Here is a 21,124-nt window from a genome sequence, read left to right on the forward strand (position 1 = left end):
GTGGCCTTGATGTAAAATCTTCAGATAGATGAAGGAGCAGAGTTTGCTCCTCTCTTCATACTCTTTCACAGCATTATCATTCTCCTTTAAGGTGGTTGGATGAATAAGTCTCTATTTTTCATTGGCTGCATCTTAGAGAAACAAGTTGGCTCACTTTTCAAAATGATTGATGATTTTGGGTTCCTCAGTTTTTGGGTGCCCATCTTGAGACATCTTCAAGTGGCATGGTTTTCACAAAGTGTTGAGTACCTGCCCTCTGAAAATCAGGCCCTTCTAAAGCATCTCAAGTTCGGCTCCTAGATATTAAGGCACTCAAAATTGTTAGTAACTTCTGAAAATCTTGGCCAAGATTCTCAAACTTACAGCTGTAGCCAGATCTCTCTTAAGAGTCTGGATTTTTACAACAATTGTCTCTGCCTGGAACCACACCAATTTATGCTCTCATCCATAAGGCTCTTACAAGCCAAGGGTCAACCTGTGCCAGTGGAGTAAAAGGAGAATGTAGAGGGAATCAAGGCCAGGCCTTGACTCTTCCCTGTCCCTTTTGTGGTAATATGCAACACTGAGGATCAACAGAAAACAGTCTCAATTCTCTTGCAAGCTCAGAGGCTGGGACAGGCCTTTGCATGGAGCACACAAGAGACCAGGGTAATCGCATTGCAAAGTCCCCCTGCACAAGGGCCAGTCACAGCCTATCCCTTAGCAGGAGGGGAGGGTGGATCAGTACTTTGATAAGAAATCTTCATGTATAGGTGCTGTAGAAAGATGTGTTGATGATTCAGTATGTGGCCCTCTTTTCTTGAAGTCGTATTAAACCCATACCACTTGTGAGGTTGGAGGTAAAGGGATTTAGAGGCAGGTCTCTTTTCTTCCAAATCCTTCCATGTTACCCAGTGGCATGTTCTCCCAGCTACCGCTGTAATCTGTCAAATCGCTCTTTTGCTTTCTAACCTCACTATGTAAAACCCCGTTTTTACTTTAGTTGATGCCCTCAACAGTATTACAAAGCAGTCCTTGAGTCCTGTACTAATCGAGGTTGGTTATCTCTCTGTCCTAGAAGATATCTTCCTTCTGCACTTCTGCAGTGTTACAGTCTACCCAGGGCAGCTAGTACTAAAAGGAAAATTTTAGTAAACCAAAGTAAGAACCTCAGTCTTCATGACATCTGATTACAGGTGATGATCATGTTACACTGATGAGTTGTGAAATTGAGTCTGGAGGTGCTGCTGTTGTGAGTGTGAAGAACCAGCCTCCATACTTAGTAGGTGTAAAATGCAGTATAGTCCTGGAACACCTGGGAAGTGCATAAAGCCATGTTATAGCACTAACATCCAGTACCAGAAAAGTGCCAAAAGTAATAAACCTTTCCCCCATGAATTAATAATACTTGCCCTTCTTTTATCCAAGCATCTTTACAAACATTATGGGCTTTCTCCTTTTCCAGCTGAATCAGACACAAAATTCCCATTGGCTTTAATGGTGCAGAATTGGTAGCTTTACTGGATTGCTCTGATGTAGATAAATTACTTACCTTTCAGCCTCGGTGTAAGCCAGGGATATAACTAACACTGATGTTGCTTGAATAGGGGGCTTCACTAGCCTGACCATGTGTGGGTCTGATTTTTGAGAAGTGTTGAGCACACACAACTCGAGGTGAGCACCTCTGAAAATCAGGCTTAAGGTATAGAAAGTGGGAACCTAAAATTAGAGGCCGCTTCTGAAAATGCTGGCCTAACAGATGTGTACAGGATCCTATCACTAGTCAATGGTAGGCCTGAGAATAGTACCTAGGTATCCTTACTCACACTTCCCTACTTGAATCACTAGAGGTCACATTCCCAACCATATTCCCATCTCACCCATGGTAGAGACATGTTGCCACAGCCATTTGGGAGACTACAAATGAATCAGTCAAGTTCAAGGAGATAAAAATGACAGTTCACAATAACATACATCACGTACATGTCAATGTCAGTGTTTTGATACTTCCTTTCTAAAAACAAAGGAGATTCCTAGATAAAATGCCTCAAGATAGACTTAAGCTTGTAACAACATATCACATTAATTTAAAGCATTGTTGATAGAATGTTGTAGTAATTACCAAACAAAAAATGAAAACCAAGGTATTTGAAATTAAGGTTCTGTAAACAACTCCCATATACCCAAACGCTGTATCTCATTTACATTGCTGAAATGACCTCCATCATTGTGGAAGACATTAAAATCTCACCTCTTATCTATACAAATGCAGAAGCAGCATCTTCCTCGTCACCATTCCACTGTGAGCCATGGACCCTAATCTACTTGATATCTACTTTGTGTACACAAATTAGAAAGCTCACTGTGTCTATATTAATACTTCATACTTCCTATATGGCTTGAGACCGCACACTTAAAAACAGATCCAGTATACGCCTTTGCTCCATTCACTCTGTGCGAATGGCCACAGATGCCTGAGTAATACAAGTAGCCAGACATAAACGGATGTGTATATAATGTCTTATATTTTCATTTCTAGTCCAAGATAAGAAAGCTTTTAAAATTATTGCAATAATTATAATAAACCAATATTCCATTAGGTGGAAACTGAGTCCTTATAACCTTTGAGTCCTTATTATTTAGGCTTGATTTTTAGCAACAGCCTGAAATATCCGTCTTGTTGTATAGGTATGGAAACCTGGAGACCTCAAACTGTGAAGAAGATGGGAGCCAGAATTCCTCAGAGTCCAAAACCGTGCTCAGGAAGTAAGTGTGGCTTTATGCTGTACAGCAAAACCTCAGTCAGGATTGGATATTGAGAAAGGATGTGGTCAACATAATCCTCTTTTCCTTTGAAAATACGCAGCAATCCATACTCGTTTTGATAACACAAAGCAATAACTCTGTCATAACTCTAACAGATAATACAAACATCAAATCTCTGAGGGAGGCAGGGGAACTTTCCCAGAACAGATCAGACATGTTTCATGTGGTGGCCAACACATTATAGTGAGAAACTAAGCATGTTTGTTTCCCTTGCTTTTCTTATCCACAAAAATATATGATTATTCTTTATTATTGATTTTATATTGTATTGCGGTAGTGCCTCGAGACCCCAAGTGGAGATGAGGGCTTGCTTGTCCCAGGCTCTGTACATAATTCTAAAGTCATTTTTAAGTTTTGACGGGATGGGATGTTGTGTGCAAAATGGTGAAGCTATTTATTTAAAAATATTAAATGTAAAAGAATAGTTATCTTTCTCTCTCTTTTATTGCATGTGAAATATTATTTATCTTTAAGAGTCAAGAGTAGAATGAATCTTAGGTCACAGTATTTGTACTTGGACACCTGAATGATCTACAATTTGCATCTGCAATGGCAGCATAAAATAGCTGGATGTTTGTATTTATTACCATGAGTAAAGACCTTTGATTCCTTTCAGCTCTGTACAAGGTGTCAGTGCTGTCAACTTCCCCATAATACTGTCACAAATTCCATCCATGGGAGCATTATTAAACGTTTCTTAATTTCATTGTGCTGGTTTGTGTGCGGCATAACTGAAGAAAGGAGTCCACGCAGCTTTCAAGTTCTTCAGCTTGTTTTGAAAAAATAAGTCCAACACTCCTTTCCAATCACATCCCATATACAGCATAACCAGTCTTCCAAGCTCGTACTCTAGTATGTTTTCCTGCTAGAAATAACATTTTAACTGAAGTTGGGGTTTTTGGGAGTGGGGAGGAGGTGGGGTTTGCATTCCCTATTCCAGCATTATCTCTTCCTAAGACACAGGTAGGTGGTTTTATATAGTATGGCATAGTTTTTCAAAACAACATTATATTCTAAAGCACCACTACTCACCTGACACGCCAACCCCACCACAGCCCAGCTCCTTAATCTATTGGGTCTCTGTGCTGGTTGTGATGTAACAGCATAGCATGTTGTGGGGCATCTTACTGAAACTGAGTTGGCGAATCTGGACTTGAGATGGTATAAACCCTACTCAAACTGTAAGTTTGACAGTGGGCTCCATACCCTGCTGCCCTTTGCTGTGCGGGTTTAACAGGGACGTAATGTGGGTTAGTGGTTAGGGAACATGCTTTGGAAATCAAGACTTAAACTGAGGGTTTGTCTACATGTGAAATGCTACAGAACTGTAACTGTGCCTCTGTAGTGCCTCAGCATAGACACTGCCTATGCTAATGGGAGGGTTCTCTCATCAGCATAGGAAATCCACCTCCCCAAGAGGTGGGAGCTAGGCTGATGGAAGAATTTTTCTGTCAACGTAGCACCATCTACCTGGGGACTTAGGTGGGCTTAACTATATTCCTCAGGAGTGTGGATTTTCACACCCTGGAGCAACACAGCTGGGTCAATCTAATTTTCTAGTGTAGACCACCCCTGATTTGCTTGGTGACCTTAGGCAAATTACTTAACCTCTCTGGGCCTTACAGTTTCCCCATCTGAAAAATACCAGTAATAAAACTTATCTTACAGGAGTGTAGTTATACTTAATTAATGTTTGTAAAATACTATGAGATCCTCAATAGAAGGCTTTACTCAGAGACAAAGTATTATCCTGCAGTCATTTTTAGTTATACACTTGCTGATCACCTTTAAATAAATGAGGTCAGAAATTAAGAGCGAACCATTATAGGTTTGAGAGTTTGGAAGAAGAAATGGACTGGCTGTAAAGGCATTCGTACTGGGTTCAACACAGCAGCTTGGGTCCCTGATTCCTCTCTGCTTGAGGGAAAATAGATCTAGCTGTATTGTCCTCCCATTCTGTCATAAAGCACTCATTCAAGCACATGTGGTAGTTTTTAAATATGTCAGAAATACAGAGACGGCAGTAAAATGTGGTGGGTAGAGAAAATGGCTGAAGGCCAAAGGGTCCTGGGCTCCAATCCAAGCTGAGCCATTGAATCCCTAATGATTTTGGGCAAGCCACTTGACCTTTCTGTGTTTGGGTCAACCCAGCCATAAAACTTGAGCTAAAGCAAGATCTTGTTGCAAAACAGATGATGGATCTGAGTGAGTTTCATGGGAAAATAAACAGCTGAGGACCAAATATATATATGTGAAGTATAGGGAATACGTAGTGGTGTGGTGTAGCATAGGGGTTTTGTCAGCATGAGTTTGAGATGGGGGTGTTACTCAGAAGTGGTGAATTTTAAAATGTACCATTGGAAACATTGGTACCAAGGAAAAACAGATATTGAAAATGTGCTTGAAAAATATACCAAGATGAAAGGAAAAAATATAAGGAAAAAATTGAAAGCATAAGAGGGAAAGAGGCGAGAACAAAAAATGGAGAAGATACTTTCACCAATGTAAATCAAGAGAGACTCCAATGTCTTTGTGGAGTCACTCTGGATTTATACCTATGTAGGAGTAAAATTTGACCCTGGATGTAAATTTAAGAGAAAATAGGTGACAATAGTGAGGTATTTCACTGATATTGTCATTCAACATATGTGCAAAATGACAGTCAATTGCATGTCAAGTGTGTGGAAGTGTAAGAGCAACAGAAGTAGCAATTAACAAGAGCATGTCTTGTGGGGTTTTTTTAAGCAGTACTGCCTTGCACACTTTATCAGACACCTTCCTGCTATTTGTTTTTCCTGCTACACCCGTAGCTTCTTCCCTCTTGATACGTGATTAATGCACTTTTGCACAGCCCCTTAATGCTAAATTGGTGCAAGTTGCACTGCTTTATCACTTAAATACGTCTTCCAATGAATCTACATCCAGCACGTAACTAACTTACACTGACATTTCCAGCACTGCTGAATTTGATCCCAAGACCTCCATGGGAGTGGCAACTTCTTACAGCATGTCTGAATTTTATCCACATTCTTTTTTTTATTATTAATTTACAGAAAGTTTCATGCAAAAATTTATAACGAAATGCATCAGATTAATAAATCTATAATATGTATACATGCTTTACACAGATGCTTTATAAGTACAAATTCACACTCATTCCTCACCATTTCCCACTGCGTCCCCCTTGGCTGCTCTGGCTACTTTCCTCTAACTTGAATGATAGATTCTAGGAAGTGGATAGCTTTCTGGTCATCTTGTATAACACGTGGTACTGGTAACTCAGACTTTCTCTTGGCTTGCAATTCTAATTTAGATATGATTTCATAACTCATTTCTCATAGAAGAGCAAGCCAGTAGATCTTATGCTCACATTTTTGTAATGATGAAAGAAATAATAATAATAAGTGGTAGTGTTGGTGGCTAGAAATAACCTGTCTCAACATTTCTCTGTGGACAGTCTCTCACAGGGAATCATATAGTCAACACATTTTTTCTTTCTCATATATTTTACCAGCCTCCTATTGTGACAGTTCAAACTTATGTCTGGGATTTTAGTCCCTCATCATAAAATTTAAAACCACACTTCCGCTGGTTTTGTACAAATATGCTACATAAGAGTTTTGATTTTAAAAACAACTTTAGGATCAGACTTTTAAAAAATAATGGCCTGTCTGCTCTCCAAGGCTATTAAAGATCTCATGGTTCTTTTTTTTTTTTTTTTTTTTTTAAATAGAGGTTTGCTCTGGCATTTTGGGTCATAACAACCCTGTCCCACACTGTTGTGTATTGTGCTGGGCAAATAAGGAGTACATCAGTTCAGGATAGAATACATGAAGCAAGGCAAAATAAAAATCATATCAAGAGTAGAACTAAGAGAAGAAATAAGAAAGCTTAATAAAGGTATGACAGTATGATAGTACATCTTGCATCCTATGAAGTGAGCTGTAGCTCATGAAAGCTTATGCTCAAATAAATTGGTTAGTCTCTAAGGTGCCACAAGTACTCCTTTTCTTTTTATGATAGTATTGAATGCCTAAAAGTTTACACGATAGACCAGTTAGCTTTTTGACAACTATTTAGGCATATGGGTGTGGTCCCAAATGTGTTCAAGAGGCAATGCATTAAAGAAACTGAATATTTCTCATACTTAAGATAGCAAGCATTTAGAGTTGGCCAGAGCTCATTCAGGATAGATAGAGAATAGAAAAGTCTTTGCAGGACAAAGTGTTGCATCTGCTTGTGTGTGCTGCAGATCGGTGCTTTAAATGGATACTGGAGAACCTTTTACCAGTTGTCAGGGTCAAATGTAGTGCTGAGATCATGTGCCTGTGGTTCACTGCTAGGGTTGTGACACTGGGAGTGATTGGTAAGTGGCACATTATACACTCCAGCTGAAGGTGCGTAGAATCTAGCCATCAACTTGAAAGACTCGTAGTAAAGTTCGTATAAGTCGTGAATCAGGCTTCTGCACTGCAGATTAGAAGTGTCTAGTCTAAATTTAGAGGTTCATTTGCAATGTTTGCAGTAAAGGGGGACAAGTTTAATGTTAATAGATTGCCACAAAGCCACTGATTTGGTCATATTTATTCAGTGTCCTGATACTTGCGTATGTCCACAGAGAAATGCTGAGTCAGGTTAGGCATTTCATTGAGTAATCTGATTTGGAGAGATACCAGAGAATGTTGTCTGTAAACAATATGAAGTTATATTCTTACCTGTACATAGAAACGCCTCATATATTTAGCCAGTGAAATTACTATTCAAAGGGTATCAATAGACAGAGCAAACAAAATCTAATAATGGAAATGTTTCACATATGTTACACAGTAAAGAAAGTGAATTGCATTAGAATCCGTTATTTACATGGATGCTCTTGAGGCAAAATAGAAAAGCTAAGAGCTTCAGTAAACCCTGTCCAAAGTTCTGTTTCTCAAAGATACTGAAAAGAGAGCTTCCGAGTCAGAAAATCAGCTTCCTGATTGTGATATCAGATATTTAGTAGGCATTTTTAGTTAGCTTTATTTATTTTAATTATTTGATTTTACTTTGCAGCATGGTGAAACCACATTAAGGGTGCTATAAAATTGGAGGTTGCGTGTCTCAACCAGACTAACTGAAGTTTAGGAAATATACAAGCTCACTTTTCTAATGCAGAGAATCAGTGAGCTTCACACCCACTGGAAGCCCCCAAACAGTTCTCTTCTCCCATATCCCCAAACATTACTGCTGCACCAGCATGACAGAGGATTGAGGTTTGAATCCCAAATGAACTGGAGCACAGTAGAGTTTCTTTGAAGCCACATCCAGGAAGATGGAAACGGAGAAGACTGTACTTTTCATCCTAAAATTGATTTCAGTTTAGCAGTTCGCGACATCCCCTCTGTATCTGTTAAGCGACAAGGAGCAAAAGTGAATGAAAACACCTCTAACTGCTTGGTGCCTTTGTTTACTCAGCTAATGTCAAATCCAACTGAATCTGCTTTAGCTAGAACTATAAAAGGAACTTGGAATCTGATGCAGGAAATGAATCAGGCATCAAGTTCATGTCTAATTCCTCCTTCTCCTGCTGCACAGGAGGCTTCCACAAAGCCTCTCAGTAATAATGACCATGTGACATTCCTAGAGGTTCAACTCTAATAAAGTACTATAGCATTCCATGTTAATTATCCAAAACACTAGAACCTGCAGTACCAATGTTGCAATGTTTTGGGCTATTGTTATAGAATGCTTGGGGTGGGGGAAGGATATCTGTAATACACTATTGATACTTTTTGTGTCTTTAGATCTTTGTGACAGAGAATTTGTCTTTTGTTACCTGTTGAGCTTATTATTTCAGCTGGAAAGCACCATGTGCAGTTACAGTGCTGTATAAGTAATAATAATAGTGCCAAAACACTGGACTTCAGGGAAACAGACGTTGAAGAAATGAGAGACGATTGAAAGAAAATTGTCTGGAATTCTCTCATGCCTGGGAAATCCATAGTAGGAAGTATTAAAGATTCATTTGGGGAAGGTACAATCAACATTTATTCCAGTAAAGACAGTTAAGCTTTAAAAAAACAAAAAAAAACCCCAGAAACCAATGTGGTTAAGTGAGGAGAAGTGTAGAGTCACATGGAGGGCAGTATGAGGACTGGAGAAGTGGGAGAGTTTTGAAAACAAGCAGAACCAAGTAAAAGGAATCACTAGGGGAGCAAATAGAAACTGTGAGAGGCACCCCAATTAACATGAAGAAGAACCAGCAGAGCTGTTCAAACAGTGACTTCTCACCTGTCTTTTAAAGGGAAGAAGGTGGGGATCTCCTACCAAACAATGAATCTACCCAAGTAAATGTCTTGCAGGGGCAAGAGAAGAGGAGCAAGACATTCTACAGATAGCAACTGCATTGCTTATAAAAGGGTTTGGTGTACTTAAAGATCCAGATACTGTGGGAAGGAAATCTGTGAACCTTGGTTGATGTTTGTGCAAGGTTTTCCCTGGCTTCAGGAGATGTTCCTGAGGATTTGAAAGTAGCAAACAACGTGATTCCCATATTACTTTAGACAAGGTAAAACTGAGACAGTAGGGTTGGGTTAACTTCATTTGCGAGGGAAATCTTGGAAATCATGTGAAAGGAAAACGGTGGGACTGGCCTTTGCAAAGCACAGTTCGGCTGTTGGTATGTAGCATGGATTTAGGAAAGGGGAGGTCATAGGAACAAATGCTTCCTGTCTGGCTGGCTGATTCAGTAAGAAACTAGTCAACCATCTCATATAGCCCCTTTTGCAAATATACTTGATGCTGCGCAGAGCTGAAAGCATAGTTTATGTTCATAAAAATTTCTCATCCTGGGGACAGTAGTGGTGGACTTGGCAGAATTTTTAACCCCAACCAAGGCACTAAGATGCCCAAACTCTTTCTTTAATACCAGTTGGGGTAAGAAAAATGCTGTGTGGCTATCTTTGCAGAGAGAGGTTCTCAAAATTCCCATCTGGACCTAAGGATTCCTCTGCTTGACCTCTGCATCAGCACCTGCTCCGTCAAGGCCCCACATCGTAGTTATCCTTCCAGTCAAGGAGGATTGGGCAGAGCTCATCTTGTAGATTATCAGTGCCACTCCAAAATCAATTGATGGAGTTGCTGTTAAGAGATATGAGGGACTCTCTCCCTCTGGTTTTCCATGTGCTCCCTGTCCTCCTAGCTCTGCTCACTGGTTATAATCAAATCTTTTGGGGCCTCTGCAATAACTTCATAGCGTGTCACAGCATTGGGATATTGCATTGCATTGGGGGGGCATAATGTGAGGTGATGAGTGGTGTCCTGTGGACCCATTTTGAAAGGTGACAAAACTACAGCTCTCTTCCCACCCAACAATGGGCTGAGTGAGGGATTTAAAATTTTAGGGACAGGGTTCATACCAGTGGAGCAAGGAGAACCTCTAGGCTAGTGAATGACCACTTGAAAGCACTACTGAACAGAGCCCACATTGTGTGGCTCTCAAGACAGGAATTTAAAATCCAACGTTCTGTGGCAGCCCACAAAATATGCAGTACAGTATACCGGGGTTCTCAACCTTTTTCTTTCTGAGCCCCCCTCCCTCCCGACATACCATAAAAACTCCATGGCCCACCTGTGCCATAATAAATGGTTTTCTGCATATAAAAGCCAGGGCCAGCATTAGGGGGTATCAAGCAGGACAATTGTCAGGGGCCCCACAACACAGAGGCCCCTGCGAAGCTGAGTTACTCAGGCTACTGCTTCAGCCCCAGGTGGCAGGGCTCAGGGCCCTGGGCTTCATTCCCAGACAATGGGGCTTCAGCTTTCTGCCCTGGGCCCCAGCAAGTCTAACACCGGTCCTGCTTGGCGACCCCCTGAAACCTGCCCGTGGACCCCCAGGCGGCCCCAGACTGCTGGGTTGAGAACCACTGCAGTATACAATGTGGGGACAGACAAAGATTTATGGCTTGCAATCCCCCCCATAAAGAATGGATTCTATGATGTTGCTTTCCTGTCTGAGATCTTGGAAGTCTCACATTCCTATCTGTTTCTTGGCCTATCAAGTACAGGGAGTTTCTTCCCAGGGACATCAAACATAAAGCTGCTACAAGATTTGGGCACTTGTCCAGCCTTTCTTCAGAATGCTTCCCTCCCTAATACACTGATTGTTTAATCAGCCGATAGGAGGTCAGTGGGATACAGCCGCTGTCTGCACAATGTACTTTTTTTTTTTTTTTTTCCCCTCTTGACTGAAATTATTTTGCTGGCAAAATCAGTGTCTGTAACGACTGTGAACTTTTCAACTCCACTCTGAGAGATTGGGCTTGTGTTAAACTCTGTTTATTTTTTAGTGTATGAAAGTGCCCGTCATCAATGGCACTAAATATAAAAAATGTGTTGAACGGTATTAGCACTACATAAAAGAAAACAACAACCCCTTCTCAGAGCTATAAATGAGCTCTCACTTGCAACTCATCCCCAGATGGGTAGAAGTCTGAAAGGTCAACTTACCCTGCCCCCTGAAATTCAACAGACTAGTTGTTTGTTGTTAAAGTAGGTTAAGACACTGGTATCTCCAAAACAGCAAGACATCTCTTTAAAATGCAGTAGGGACATAGAAGCAGGAACATCTGTATTTTAAATAAAAGTAACTTTTAAACTAATCTCTGACTGAGGAATGAATGAGCTTGTTTAATGAAAAATATTAATGGTGAAATGGAAGAGCCCAAGCTGTTCAGAAGAATAAAGCTGATAACCACAAAGAGCGTAGATCCTGAAGTCCTTACTCAGTCGTTAATCAAAGGGATTGTTGACTGTAAAGATGGCAGGATTTGGTCCGAAGTGAACCACCTGAGTTGTACGGTCTATGTTTTGAGTTTGTAATGAAGCCCCAAACCAAGAGAGTTTTGCATGTTTTCATCCTTAGTTGTTAATGTTTTGTGCAGCTGTGCTCTTGTAATTCTAGAGTTACCCCTGCTGGCTGCTCTAACCAAGTAATATTACTGTCAGCTTTCAAAGCACTCTTTCTGACCAGAAAAGCAGGATGCTTGCCATATTATAGAAGGGAATGGAGGAAACATTAGTTGAAAATATGGAAATGTTTGTAAAATAGAAAGTCAGCATAGTCTTAAAAATATATTGGCTATATAGAGAAAGAACATGGAGTATGGCTAGAACATAGAACAGAGGGTGATAGACCTCAGAAGCTTTAGCATTTGGGTTTATTTTGCATGCTTAGTTGAAGCTTATCCAAACAATCTGCATTTCTTGTGTCTGCTAAACTGAAAGAGAAACAGTGCAAAAAGTGGTGCAAACACAGAAGTATAAAGGTGCAAGAAAATTATTAATAAACAAGAAAAAAACTATTTGGTTTGTATTTTGGGTGAAGGTTGTGCATGTTTGGAGCAAGGATGTTTCTATTATTATCTGAACCATTTCACTCATGCCTAATGGTACCTTGTTTGATAGAGATACTGGATTAGATAGGCGGGTTTTGGTGCTGCTAAAAATAATGGATCTGATTCGCCACTGTCTTGCGTCTTTGGGGAGTGGTTGAGCACCTGTTTACAGTGCTGTATATAACACCACCGTAGTCAGTGGTAAAAATCTGTGTAAATGAGATTACAATAAAGCTCGTGCAAAAATGCCACCAAATCAGAACTTGCTGTTCACTAACAGCTGTGGTAATATATTACACTTATTCTGTACCCTCTTTACACAGGTATAAATGACAAGTGGATTTTTTATATACCATATATAATCAATCAACCTTTTCCAATGTACTTCTTTTCAGTGCAATAGCCTCAATCTTGAGAGCCTGGCTTGACCAATGCTCTGAAGACTTCCGAGAGCCACCCAATTACCCTTGTTTGCAGAAATTGCTGGATTACCTTAAAAGGATCATGCCAGGCTCTGACCCGGAGAGAAGGGCACAAAACCTCTTGGAGCAGCTTCAAAAGCAAGAAGTGAAAAATGAGAGTAAGTTACATTTTTGCACTGCTATTATTGCCTAATCTCCCAGACGATCCTGAAGAACTGAATTTTCAGGGTAAATTTTACAGGGTGTATGATTTTGATGTAGGTCAAGAGTGACTCCACTGAAACCAGTGGGGTTACAATGGATGTAGAATCAGGCCCACTGGAGTCTTGCTTAGCTGTTTGCTTGTTGAATCTCACAGAGATTGTATCTACCATAGGGGATGAAATACAAACATGCAGTGTGGAATCATATGTCTAGTAATTCTGATCGAAATTTGGGAACTCCTGTATTTCTAAGAACTCTGCCAGTGCACAGAAGTTGCTGAAGCAGCCATGTAGTTAATTGCAATTGCATTCTCTGTCTTCAGAGTAAAACCACAGCTGCTCTTTAATTAGTTTTCTCATTAAATTAATTCATTAAAAATCCCATCAAATGTTACTATGCTGTGACCAAATGCAGCTTCAGTCACAAGCCTATTTGTCATGAAAGCTTCTCTTCCCAGTTACCCCCATGTCAAAGGAAATGCCTGTGGCTGTTTTTTCCTATTTAAGTGACAAGCTGCTGACATCCAAGGACAGAGGAAAATTTTACTTTACCAGGTCAAAGATCCACTGAAACAATAGTGAGCTGTAGTAACACACAAATGCTATGTAGTGTCAAACCTGGCACGTAGGCCGTACCCCAGTTAGAAAGTTTCCTGTGACATAATTAGCATAACTAGAAAGTTACCGGAATTTGTGCAATGTGCAAACCAGATTCAGTGTCCATCTTTGACAGATAGATGAGTGAAAGGAAATGACACATGGAAGAAGGCAAACAACAAAAAAGTAGCATTTCATCTCACAAACATTACCTGCTGGATGTTTCAGAAATGAGGAATTATTGCATAATCAGACACAATGCCAAATGAATTTATGCATTTAAATCTGTATAAAAAGGCCTATTGCGTAAAATCCAAATGTTTTCCTCATAAGAAAAAAGGAAGTCTACAGTGTTGCTAATATGTGTCTAATGATGATCTTTCCTGGATTTGGTTCTAGCAGGCCAAACAATGAAAGCCCAAAGGCTCTATTTTTTAGATCCAACTGTTGTCCAAAAGGAGCAGAAGTTCCCAGGCACTCAGCTCCTGCACTAATTTCCTGAAGTAACACTTGAAAAGGTTCCTACTTGAGTCACAGGCACTTCACTTGAATGAGAATAAAATTACTTGAATGCTGCAAGGATAAAGGCAGTTAATAAAAATTAACAAGTTATTCTGAGGGTCTGATGAGAGCTGCTTTATAGTGGTGACTCATTTTATTCCCTGTCCGTTCTATGTCTGCTCACCTTATGTAAAACTGAAATAATAATTCATTTCAGAGTTCAGATTTGAATATATGATAGCATTAAATTATAACAATGATTATTATCTAATGCTATACATTGACATGAACTTTACAAATGTAGACCCGGATCTGGCAATCTGATTGATATGAGCAGACCTCTATGGGGCTTTGCACAGGTCCACCCTTTGTGGATTAGACTGCCAGATCGTGGCCATAGAGACTACATGTTCTCTGCCCCAAAGAGCTTGCAACTTAAAAATACGCAACCAGGCAAGCACAGGACAGCAATTCAGGAGAAGGAGTGTATGGAGATTACTAGTGATGTCAGGAAGAGAATAGCAGGTTTAGAGAGATGGGTGTTAAAGAAGGATTTGAAGAAGGAGAGTGTTCTTCGCAGATGGGGACTGGGAGATTGCTTAAAATGTAGGGACAACGTGAGAGAAGGTGTGAAAATGAGAGTGGAAAAAGGAGATAAAGGTGGCTGTAAAGGAAAAGACTTGAGGGGGGGAGGAAGGTGTGTAAAGGAAATGAGAACAGAGTTGAAGACAAGATTTTTTAAGATCTTGTGGGTGTCATGGAGTTGAATCTGATGATTTAGGATGCAGAAAGGCAGTGGGAGGATTCCAGCATGGGACAGCATGCTCAAAAAAAGAGGAGAGAGAGGTGATTTTCATAAACTGTTGTAATGAAAATTAGGGCTGTCAATTAATAGCAGTTAACTCACGCGATTGACTTAAAAAAATTAAACGCGATTTATCACAGTTTTAAATGCACTGTTAAACAATAGAATACCAATTGAAATATATTGAATATTTTTGAATGTTCTATATTTTCAAATATATTGATTTCAATTACAACACAGTATACAAAGTAGACAGTGCTCACTTTATTTTTTTATTACAAATATTTGCACTGTAAAAATGGCAAACAAAAGTAACAGTATTTTTCAGTTCACCTCATACAAGTACTGTAGTGCAATCTCTTTATCGTGAAAGTGCAATTTACAAATGTAGATTTTTTTTGTTACATAACTGCACTCAAAAACAATACAGTGTAAAACTTTAGCGCCTACAAGTCCACTCAGTCCTACTTCTTGTGCCGCCAATCGCTAAAAAAACAAGTTTGTTTACATTTATGGGAGATAATGCTGCCTGCTTCTTATTTACAATGTCACCTAAAAGTGAAAACAGGCATTTGCATGGCACTTTTGTAGCTGTCATTGCAAGGTCTTTACGTGCCAGATATGCTAAACATTCGTATGCTCCTTCATGTTTCGGCCACCATTCTGGAGGACATGCTTCCATGCTGATGATGCTCATTAAAAAAAAAAAATGCATTACTTAAATTTGTGACTGAACTCCTTGGGGGAGAATTGTATGTCTCCTACTCTGTGTTTTACCTGCATTCTGCCATATATTTCATGTTATAACAGTCTCGGTCATCATGATGATCCAGAAAGAAAGTACCAATGTGAGATTTCTAAATATAGCTACAGCACTCAACACAAGGTGGAAGAATCTGAAGTGCCTTCCAAAATCTGAGAGGGACAAAGTGTAGAGCATGTTTTCAGAAGTCTTAAAAGAGGAACATTCCAATGCAGAAACTACAGAACCCAAACCACCAAAAATGAAAATCAACCTTCTGCAGGTGGCATCTGACTCGGATGATGAAAGTGAACGTGCGTCAGTCCTCACTGCTTTGGATCATTGTCGAGCAGAACCCGTCATGAGCATGAAAACATGTCCTCTGGCATGGTGGTTGAAGCATGAAGAGACTTCTGAATCTTTAATGCATCTGGCATGTAAATATCTTGTGACACCGGCTACAACAACAGTGCCATGCGAACACTTGTTCTCACTTTCAGGTGATACTGTAAATAAGAATAGGGCAGCATTCTCTCCTGCAAATGTAAACAAACTTGTTTGTCTGAGTGATTGGCTGATCAAGAAGTAGGACTGAGTGGACTTGTAGGCTCTAAAGTTACATTGTTTTATTTTTGAATGCCGTTTTTTTTGTACATAATTCTATGTTTATAAGTTCAATTTTCATGATAAAGAGTTTGCACTACTGTACTTGTGTTAGGTGAATTGAAAAATACTATTTCTTTTGTTTTTATAGTGAAAATATTTGTAATAAAAATAAATATGAAGTGAACACTCTACACTTTGTATTCTGTGTTGTAAGTGAAATCAATATATTTGAAAATGTAGAAAACATCCAAAACTATTTAAATAAATGGTATTCTATTATTGTTTAACAGTGCAATTAATCACGATTAATTTTTTTAATCACTTGACAACCCTAATGAAAATCCATTTCCATGTGTTTATTTTTATAAAATATCTGCAGATAAGGCTGCGGCAGACATTTCCACATACCTCCTTTAGCTCTGTCAATAAATTGGTGTGTCTGGATTCCTGTTTCTACCTTCCAATAGTTCTAATTTGTTACCGTAGAGTCTTGTGCTAATGACTGGGAGACCTGATGTGAATTACTAGAGTTTGCAAGGTAGTGAACAAAGAGAAAACAAACATTTTTGGGGAAAAGGAAGAACCATCACATAATGTCCTTTTGTTATTTTGACAATTGCTTAGTTGTAATTTGATATGAAATACTTTAGAGATACTCTGAAATGTATTGTATATTTTGTCAAGCCTTAATAATCCAGACCTCATTACAACAGCTTTGCTGTTAAATCTTTGTTGAGAGATGGGAGAGTCCACCAATTTCTGTATTTTTTTGGACTAGATCTCCTCTTCCTGCAGTAAAATCCATGGGATGGGGACTTAGGGAGAATGAAATATCTTCATGGATCCTTTAGGTGAGATCCTCCCTAATCCTTGAGTGGTGGGGAAAGTTTCCGTGGTGGAATAAACCATGGTTTTCCCCCCAAACCTGGAGAGTCCTCTAATCAAGGTGGGCCATTTCCAGTTATCATACACATTGTAAGGAGAGTGATCACTTTACATAAGCTATTACCAGCAGGAGAGTGGGGTGGGGAGAGAGAAAACCTTTTGTAGTGATAAATACCCATTTTTTCATGGTTTGTGTATATAAAAACAAACATCTTCTGTATTTTCCACAGTATGCATCCGATGAAGTGAGCTGTAGCTCACGAAAGCTTATGCTCAAATAAATTGGTTAGTCTCTAAGGTGCCACAAGTACTCCTTTTCATATTGGGTTACTGTCTCTTCTCCCCAGCTTGATCCACACCAGGACTTCTATAGGACCCCAGGAAGGAGAGTATGCTAGCGAGGAAATGTCCCTATGCACTGAATGTGGGACACAATCTGGCCCTTTTCATAGTTTGATTTTTTAGATTATAAGTGTACTGACTATCAAAGGGTGGATTAATGGGGTTCTGCTATAGGAGGGAGAAATTTTTATACCTGCAAGTCTTGTCTGTGTTGGTTGTAAATCCTTCAGAGGAAGGACTCTCTTCCATTTTGTGTCTCGCTACAATGCCTAGCACAATAGAGCCCTGACATCTGTTAGGATCTGTAGGCTCCACTATAATACAGATAAATAATGGTAATAATAAACAATGGCTTTAATGTACTGTTTAGCACATGTATTTTACCAAGTGATATTATGTTTTCCATGCTGTACAGATGGGTTCCATAGCACCTTTACTTTCAGCCTTGATGAGGAAGAGGGAATGGAGACTGGTGGGCCAGAAGAGTTCTCTTTTTTCCCAGAAGACCGTGTGGCAGAGCAGTTAACATACATGGATGCAGTAAGTACTGTGTACATTTAGGGGGAAAAGCTACTGGAGAAAATGCCAGGGTACTTAGTGTTGTTGTTTTTAATTTTTCTTTTAACTCATGTTAACCAATACAAATGAAGTGTTCCAAAAAGCTGCTAGCCTTATCAGGGCAGCAACACAAAACTCTTTTAGGTTACCTGATCCTATTTCAACCAGTTGGATTGTTTCATTCAGCCAAGCATTTTTAAAATTGCGTGTGTATGAATATATATTGCTACTTCATGGCCTTTTTGCAAAGATCAAGGATAGCATAGTATATGTTTAATATCTGATACCTGTTGTGACTATATCTCACTCTTACATAGACATCTATAATTACTAAGCTCATATTAGTCTGTTCTTGTGAATAGTATTGGTATATTTTGATATGCAGATAAAGGGTGTGTGTGTGTGTGTGTGTACATAAATATACTCCTACTGTATATGTTATGTGTGTACACAAGACATGTTTCCTCCCCCCCCCCCTTACCTTTTTGCCAGCCAGGGTGGAAAACATTTAACCCCTACCCCAAACACGCACAAACGGTCATTCAGTGAACCAAAGAGAAGAAGGCTGGTCAATCAGCATGGGGAACCCAGCTGAACGTGACAGTGGTACAGCACCCCTGGAAGACGGCATCCAGGGCAACTGCCCGGCTTCCCCTCCCCGAGACCCAGCCGTGTGCAGCCTTCCGTTGGCTCAAACCAGCTAAATGTTCTAAGTACTTTTTAGCTGACCATGGTACATTTCCATTTTGTCCTCAAGTATATATGGAGCAGAGTAAATTTTCATACCGGAGAAAATGAGCATTTATCCGTTAAGACACTCTCAGTTTGAGATCCAGCATACTGTAAAAAGATGTATTTCTACATATTAACAACAGAAATCTCTGAGAGCCCTGTTGATTTACAAACCTCTTTCTTGTTCTAGAAGCTCTTTAAGAAAGTGGTGCCACACCACTGCTTGGGATGCATCTGGTCTCGGAGGGATAAGAAAGAAAACAAACACTTGGCACCTACCATCAGAGCTACCATCTCTCAGTTCAACGCAGTTACCAAATGTGTCGTCAGCACCATCCTGAAGGGCAAGGACCTCAAAACACAGCAGAGAGCCAAGATCATTGAGAAGTGGATTCATATTGCACATGTAAAGCATTCGTTCTGTCCTGTTTCAGTTAATGGTTGTTTGGGAGGTCGGGTCATGTGCTTCGTCCACAGGTTATTTTTCATACTAATTCCTTTGGTGGCCTTGGGCAAGATCCTGCATTTCCCAATCCTGAAAATGGGGTTGTTAATGCTGCCTTATCACAGCATTGTGAGTGTTAATACGTGGATGATGCATGTGCTTCGAAGGTAGGAAGTCTGTGTCAGTGCTATTATTATGGTGAGAGAGGTTTGCAAAGTCAAACAATTAATCTTCCCTAGGAAAGAAAAATGTCTAACCTTCTTGAAGGAAGTGGAATTCTGGTGAGGTCCTCTTAAAGTTAGATGCATTAGGCCACATTTCCCAAGGAAAGTGTAACAAGAATGTACTAAGGTCAATGATGGTGCCCACAAAACCCCACATAGACTGGGTGGTTGCTTCTGTAGCCCATTTGCTCACTCAGATATGTGTTTTGCTTACACACAGTCAAATGTTAATGAGTGAAGAGGATGCATGCTCATTTTTGTGTCCCCTTGTTGCATCCTTATTTGAAAGTTTGTCCCATTTGTTGTTTTGAGAGGGGAGTTCTCCAATATCCGTTAATTTTTCTGCCCTTTTACTCCTCTTCACCCCTTTTATTAAAGACCTCCACAGTGCTGATAACCTGCCCCATAATCTGGGACAGGCCGGGTCTGGATGAAGCTCCCTCTAGAGCCTCGGTCAGTCAGAGGGGGTCAATGGACAGTGACAGGTGTTCTCCCTTTGAGAGACTCAGTGCAATAATTCTGCAGCATTCTCTCTTAGTCCTTGATGCCATGAGGGTGCGGAGTAGGGGTGAGAAACCAAGCTCCATTCTAAGCGAGGGCCTTTCCATATGGTAGTACTCTGTGTTATTAATAGACCAGTGGACCTCCAAGGCCTAAATTTATTAATACTCATTTATCAACTATCCTGGAATGATTGCATCCCTCTTGATGCTTCATGACTTCTGAGTAAACTGTGTGAGATGATTCAGGGATAATCTTTAAATATCATAAGAACATAAGAATGGCCATATTGGATCAGACCAATGGTCTATCTAGCCTAGTATCCTGTCTCTGACAGTGGCCAGTACCAGAACTTCACAGGGGAGTGTTCAAAACGGGGCAGTTGGAGTCCTCCAACCCTGTCTTCTCATCCCAGCTTCTGGCAGTCAGAGGTTTAGAGTTGCCTTGGACGTGGGGTTGCATCCCTGATCATCGTAGCTAATAGCCATTGATGGACCTATTTTCCAAGAATTTATCCACTTTTTTTCAACCCAGTTATAGGATGTTGTGATGGCAAAAACTATGGCAGTGAGTTCCACAGGTTAACTGTGTGTTATGTGGAAAAAGTACTTTCCCTTGTTTGTATTAAACCTGCTGCCTGTTCATGTCTTCGGGTAACCCCTGTTTTTTGTATTGTGTGAAAGGGTAAATAACACTTCTCTATTCACTTTTTCTATACCAGTCATCATTTTATAGACCTATATCAAATTCTCCCCCTCCCCCGCACTCCCCCCCGTCATCACTTTTCTAATCTGAAGAGCCCTAATCTTTTTAGTCTCTCCTTGTATGGAAGCCATTGCTTGCCCTTCTCTGAACCTTTTCTAGTTCCACTATATCCTTTTATGAGATGGGGCAAATAGAACTGGATACAACATTCAAGGGCTGGGCAAAGAAATATGAGTAAAACAGTAAAAGGTGCTTCCTGTGTCCTTTGCTTTAATCCCAGTTTGTGTTTCTCCTGTTTCAAATGGGAAACTGGGCTTCTGAGCAAATGGAAACGATTTTGAAGGAATCAAATGCAAGTGAGATTCTATGTATCAGCTACCAGAAATACGAAATCCCTTAGAAATAATTCGTCTTCAACAGGTAATTGTAATTTCTTTCCTTCCCATTTATAAATCCCATAAACTTAAAACATGAAATCACCGAACTAGATATTTTTCTTACTTAAACACAAACATATTTCAAAGTAAAGTAAATGGGAAGACAGGTAAATGATCAGATGCAAAATTGATAATAGTAATAGTAAAAGTATTTTGGGGAAAAAGCAGAAAAATTAAGTTATTGCTCATAGAATTGTGGTTTTGAATAACCCTTGACACTGCAATATATTTGCTTACTGA

General features: G+C 39.9%; 1 protein-coding gene across 5 annotated transcripts in view; it reads left to right on the forward strand.

Annotated features, from left to right (window-relative positions):
- Positions 1-21,124, forward strand: part of RGL1 (ral guanine nucleotide dissociation stimulator like 1) — a 117,960-nt gene that overhangs the window by 63,579 nt on the left and 33,257 nt on the right. For all 5 annotated transcript variants that reach the window (XM_084636284.1, XM_084636285.1, XM_084636283.1 and 2 more), the window contains 4 exons: positions 2,668-2,745; positions 12,575-12,759; positions 17,698-17,822; positions 18,763-18,978. In XM_084636284.1, coding sequence (XP_084492410.1) covers positions 2,668-2,745; positions 12,575-12,759; positions 17,698-17,822; positions 18,763-18,978 — 604 coding nt within the window. The remainder of the gene's footprint in view (positions 1-2,667; positions 2,746-12,574; positions 12,760-17,697; positions 17,823-18,762; positions 18,979-21,124) is intronic.

Source organism: Lepidochelys olivacea (assembly GCF_965140295.1).
Source record: "Lepidochelys olivacea isolate rLepOli2 genome assembly, chromosome: 8".
Classification (NCBI taxonomy): Eukaryota; Metazoa; Chordata; order Testudines; family Cheloniidae; genus Lepidochelys; species Lepidochelys olivacea.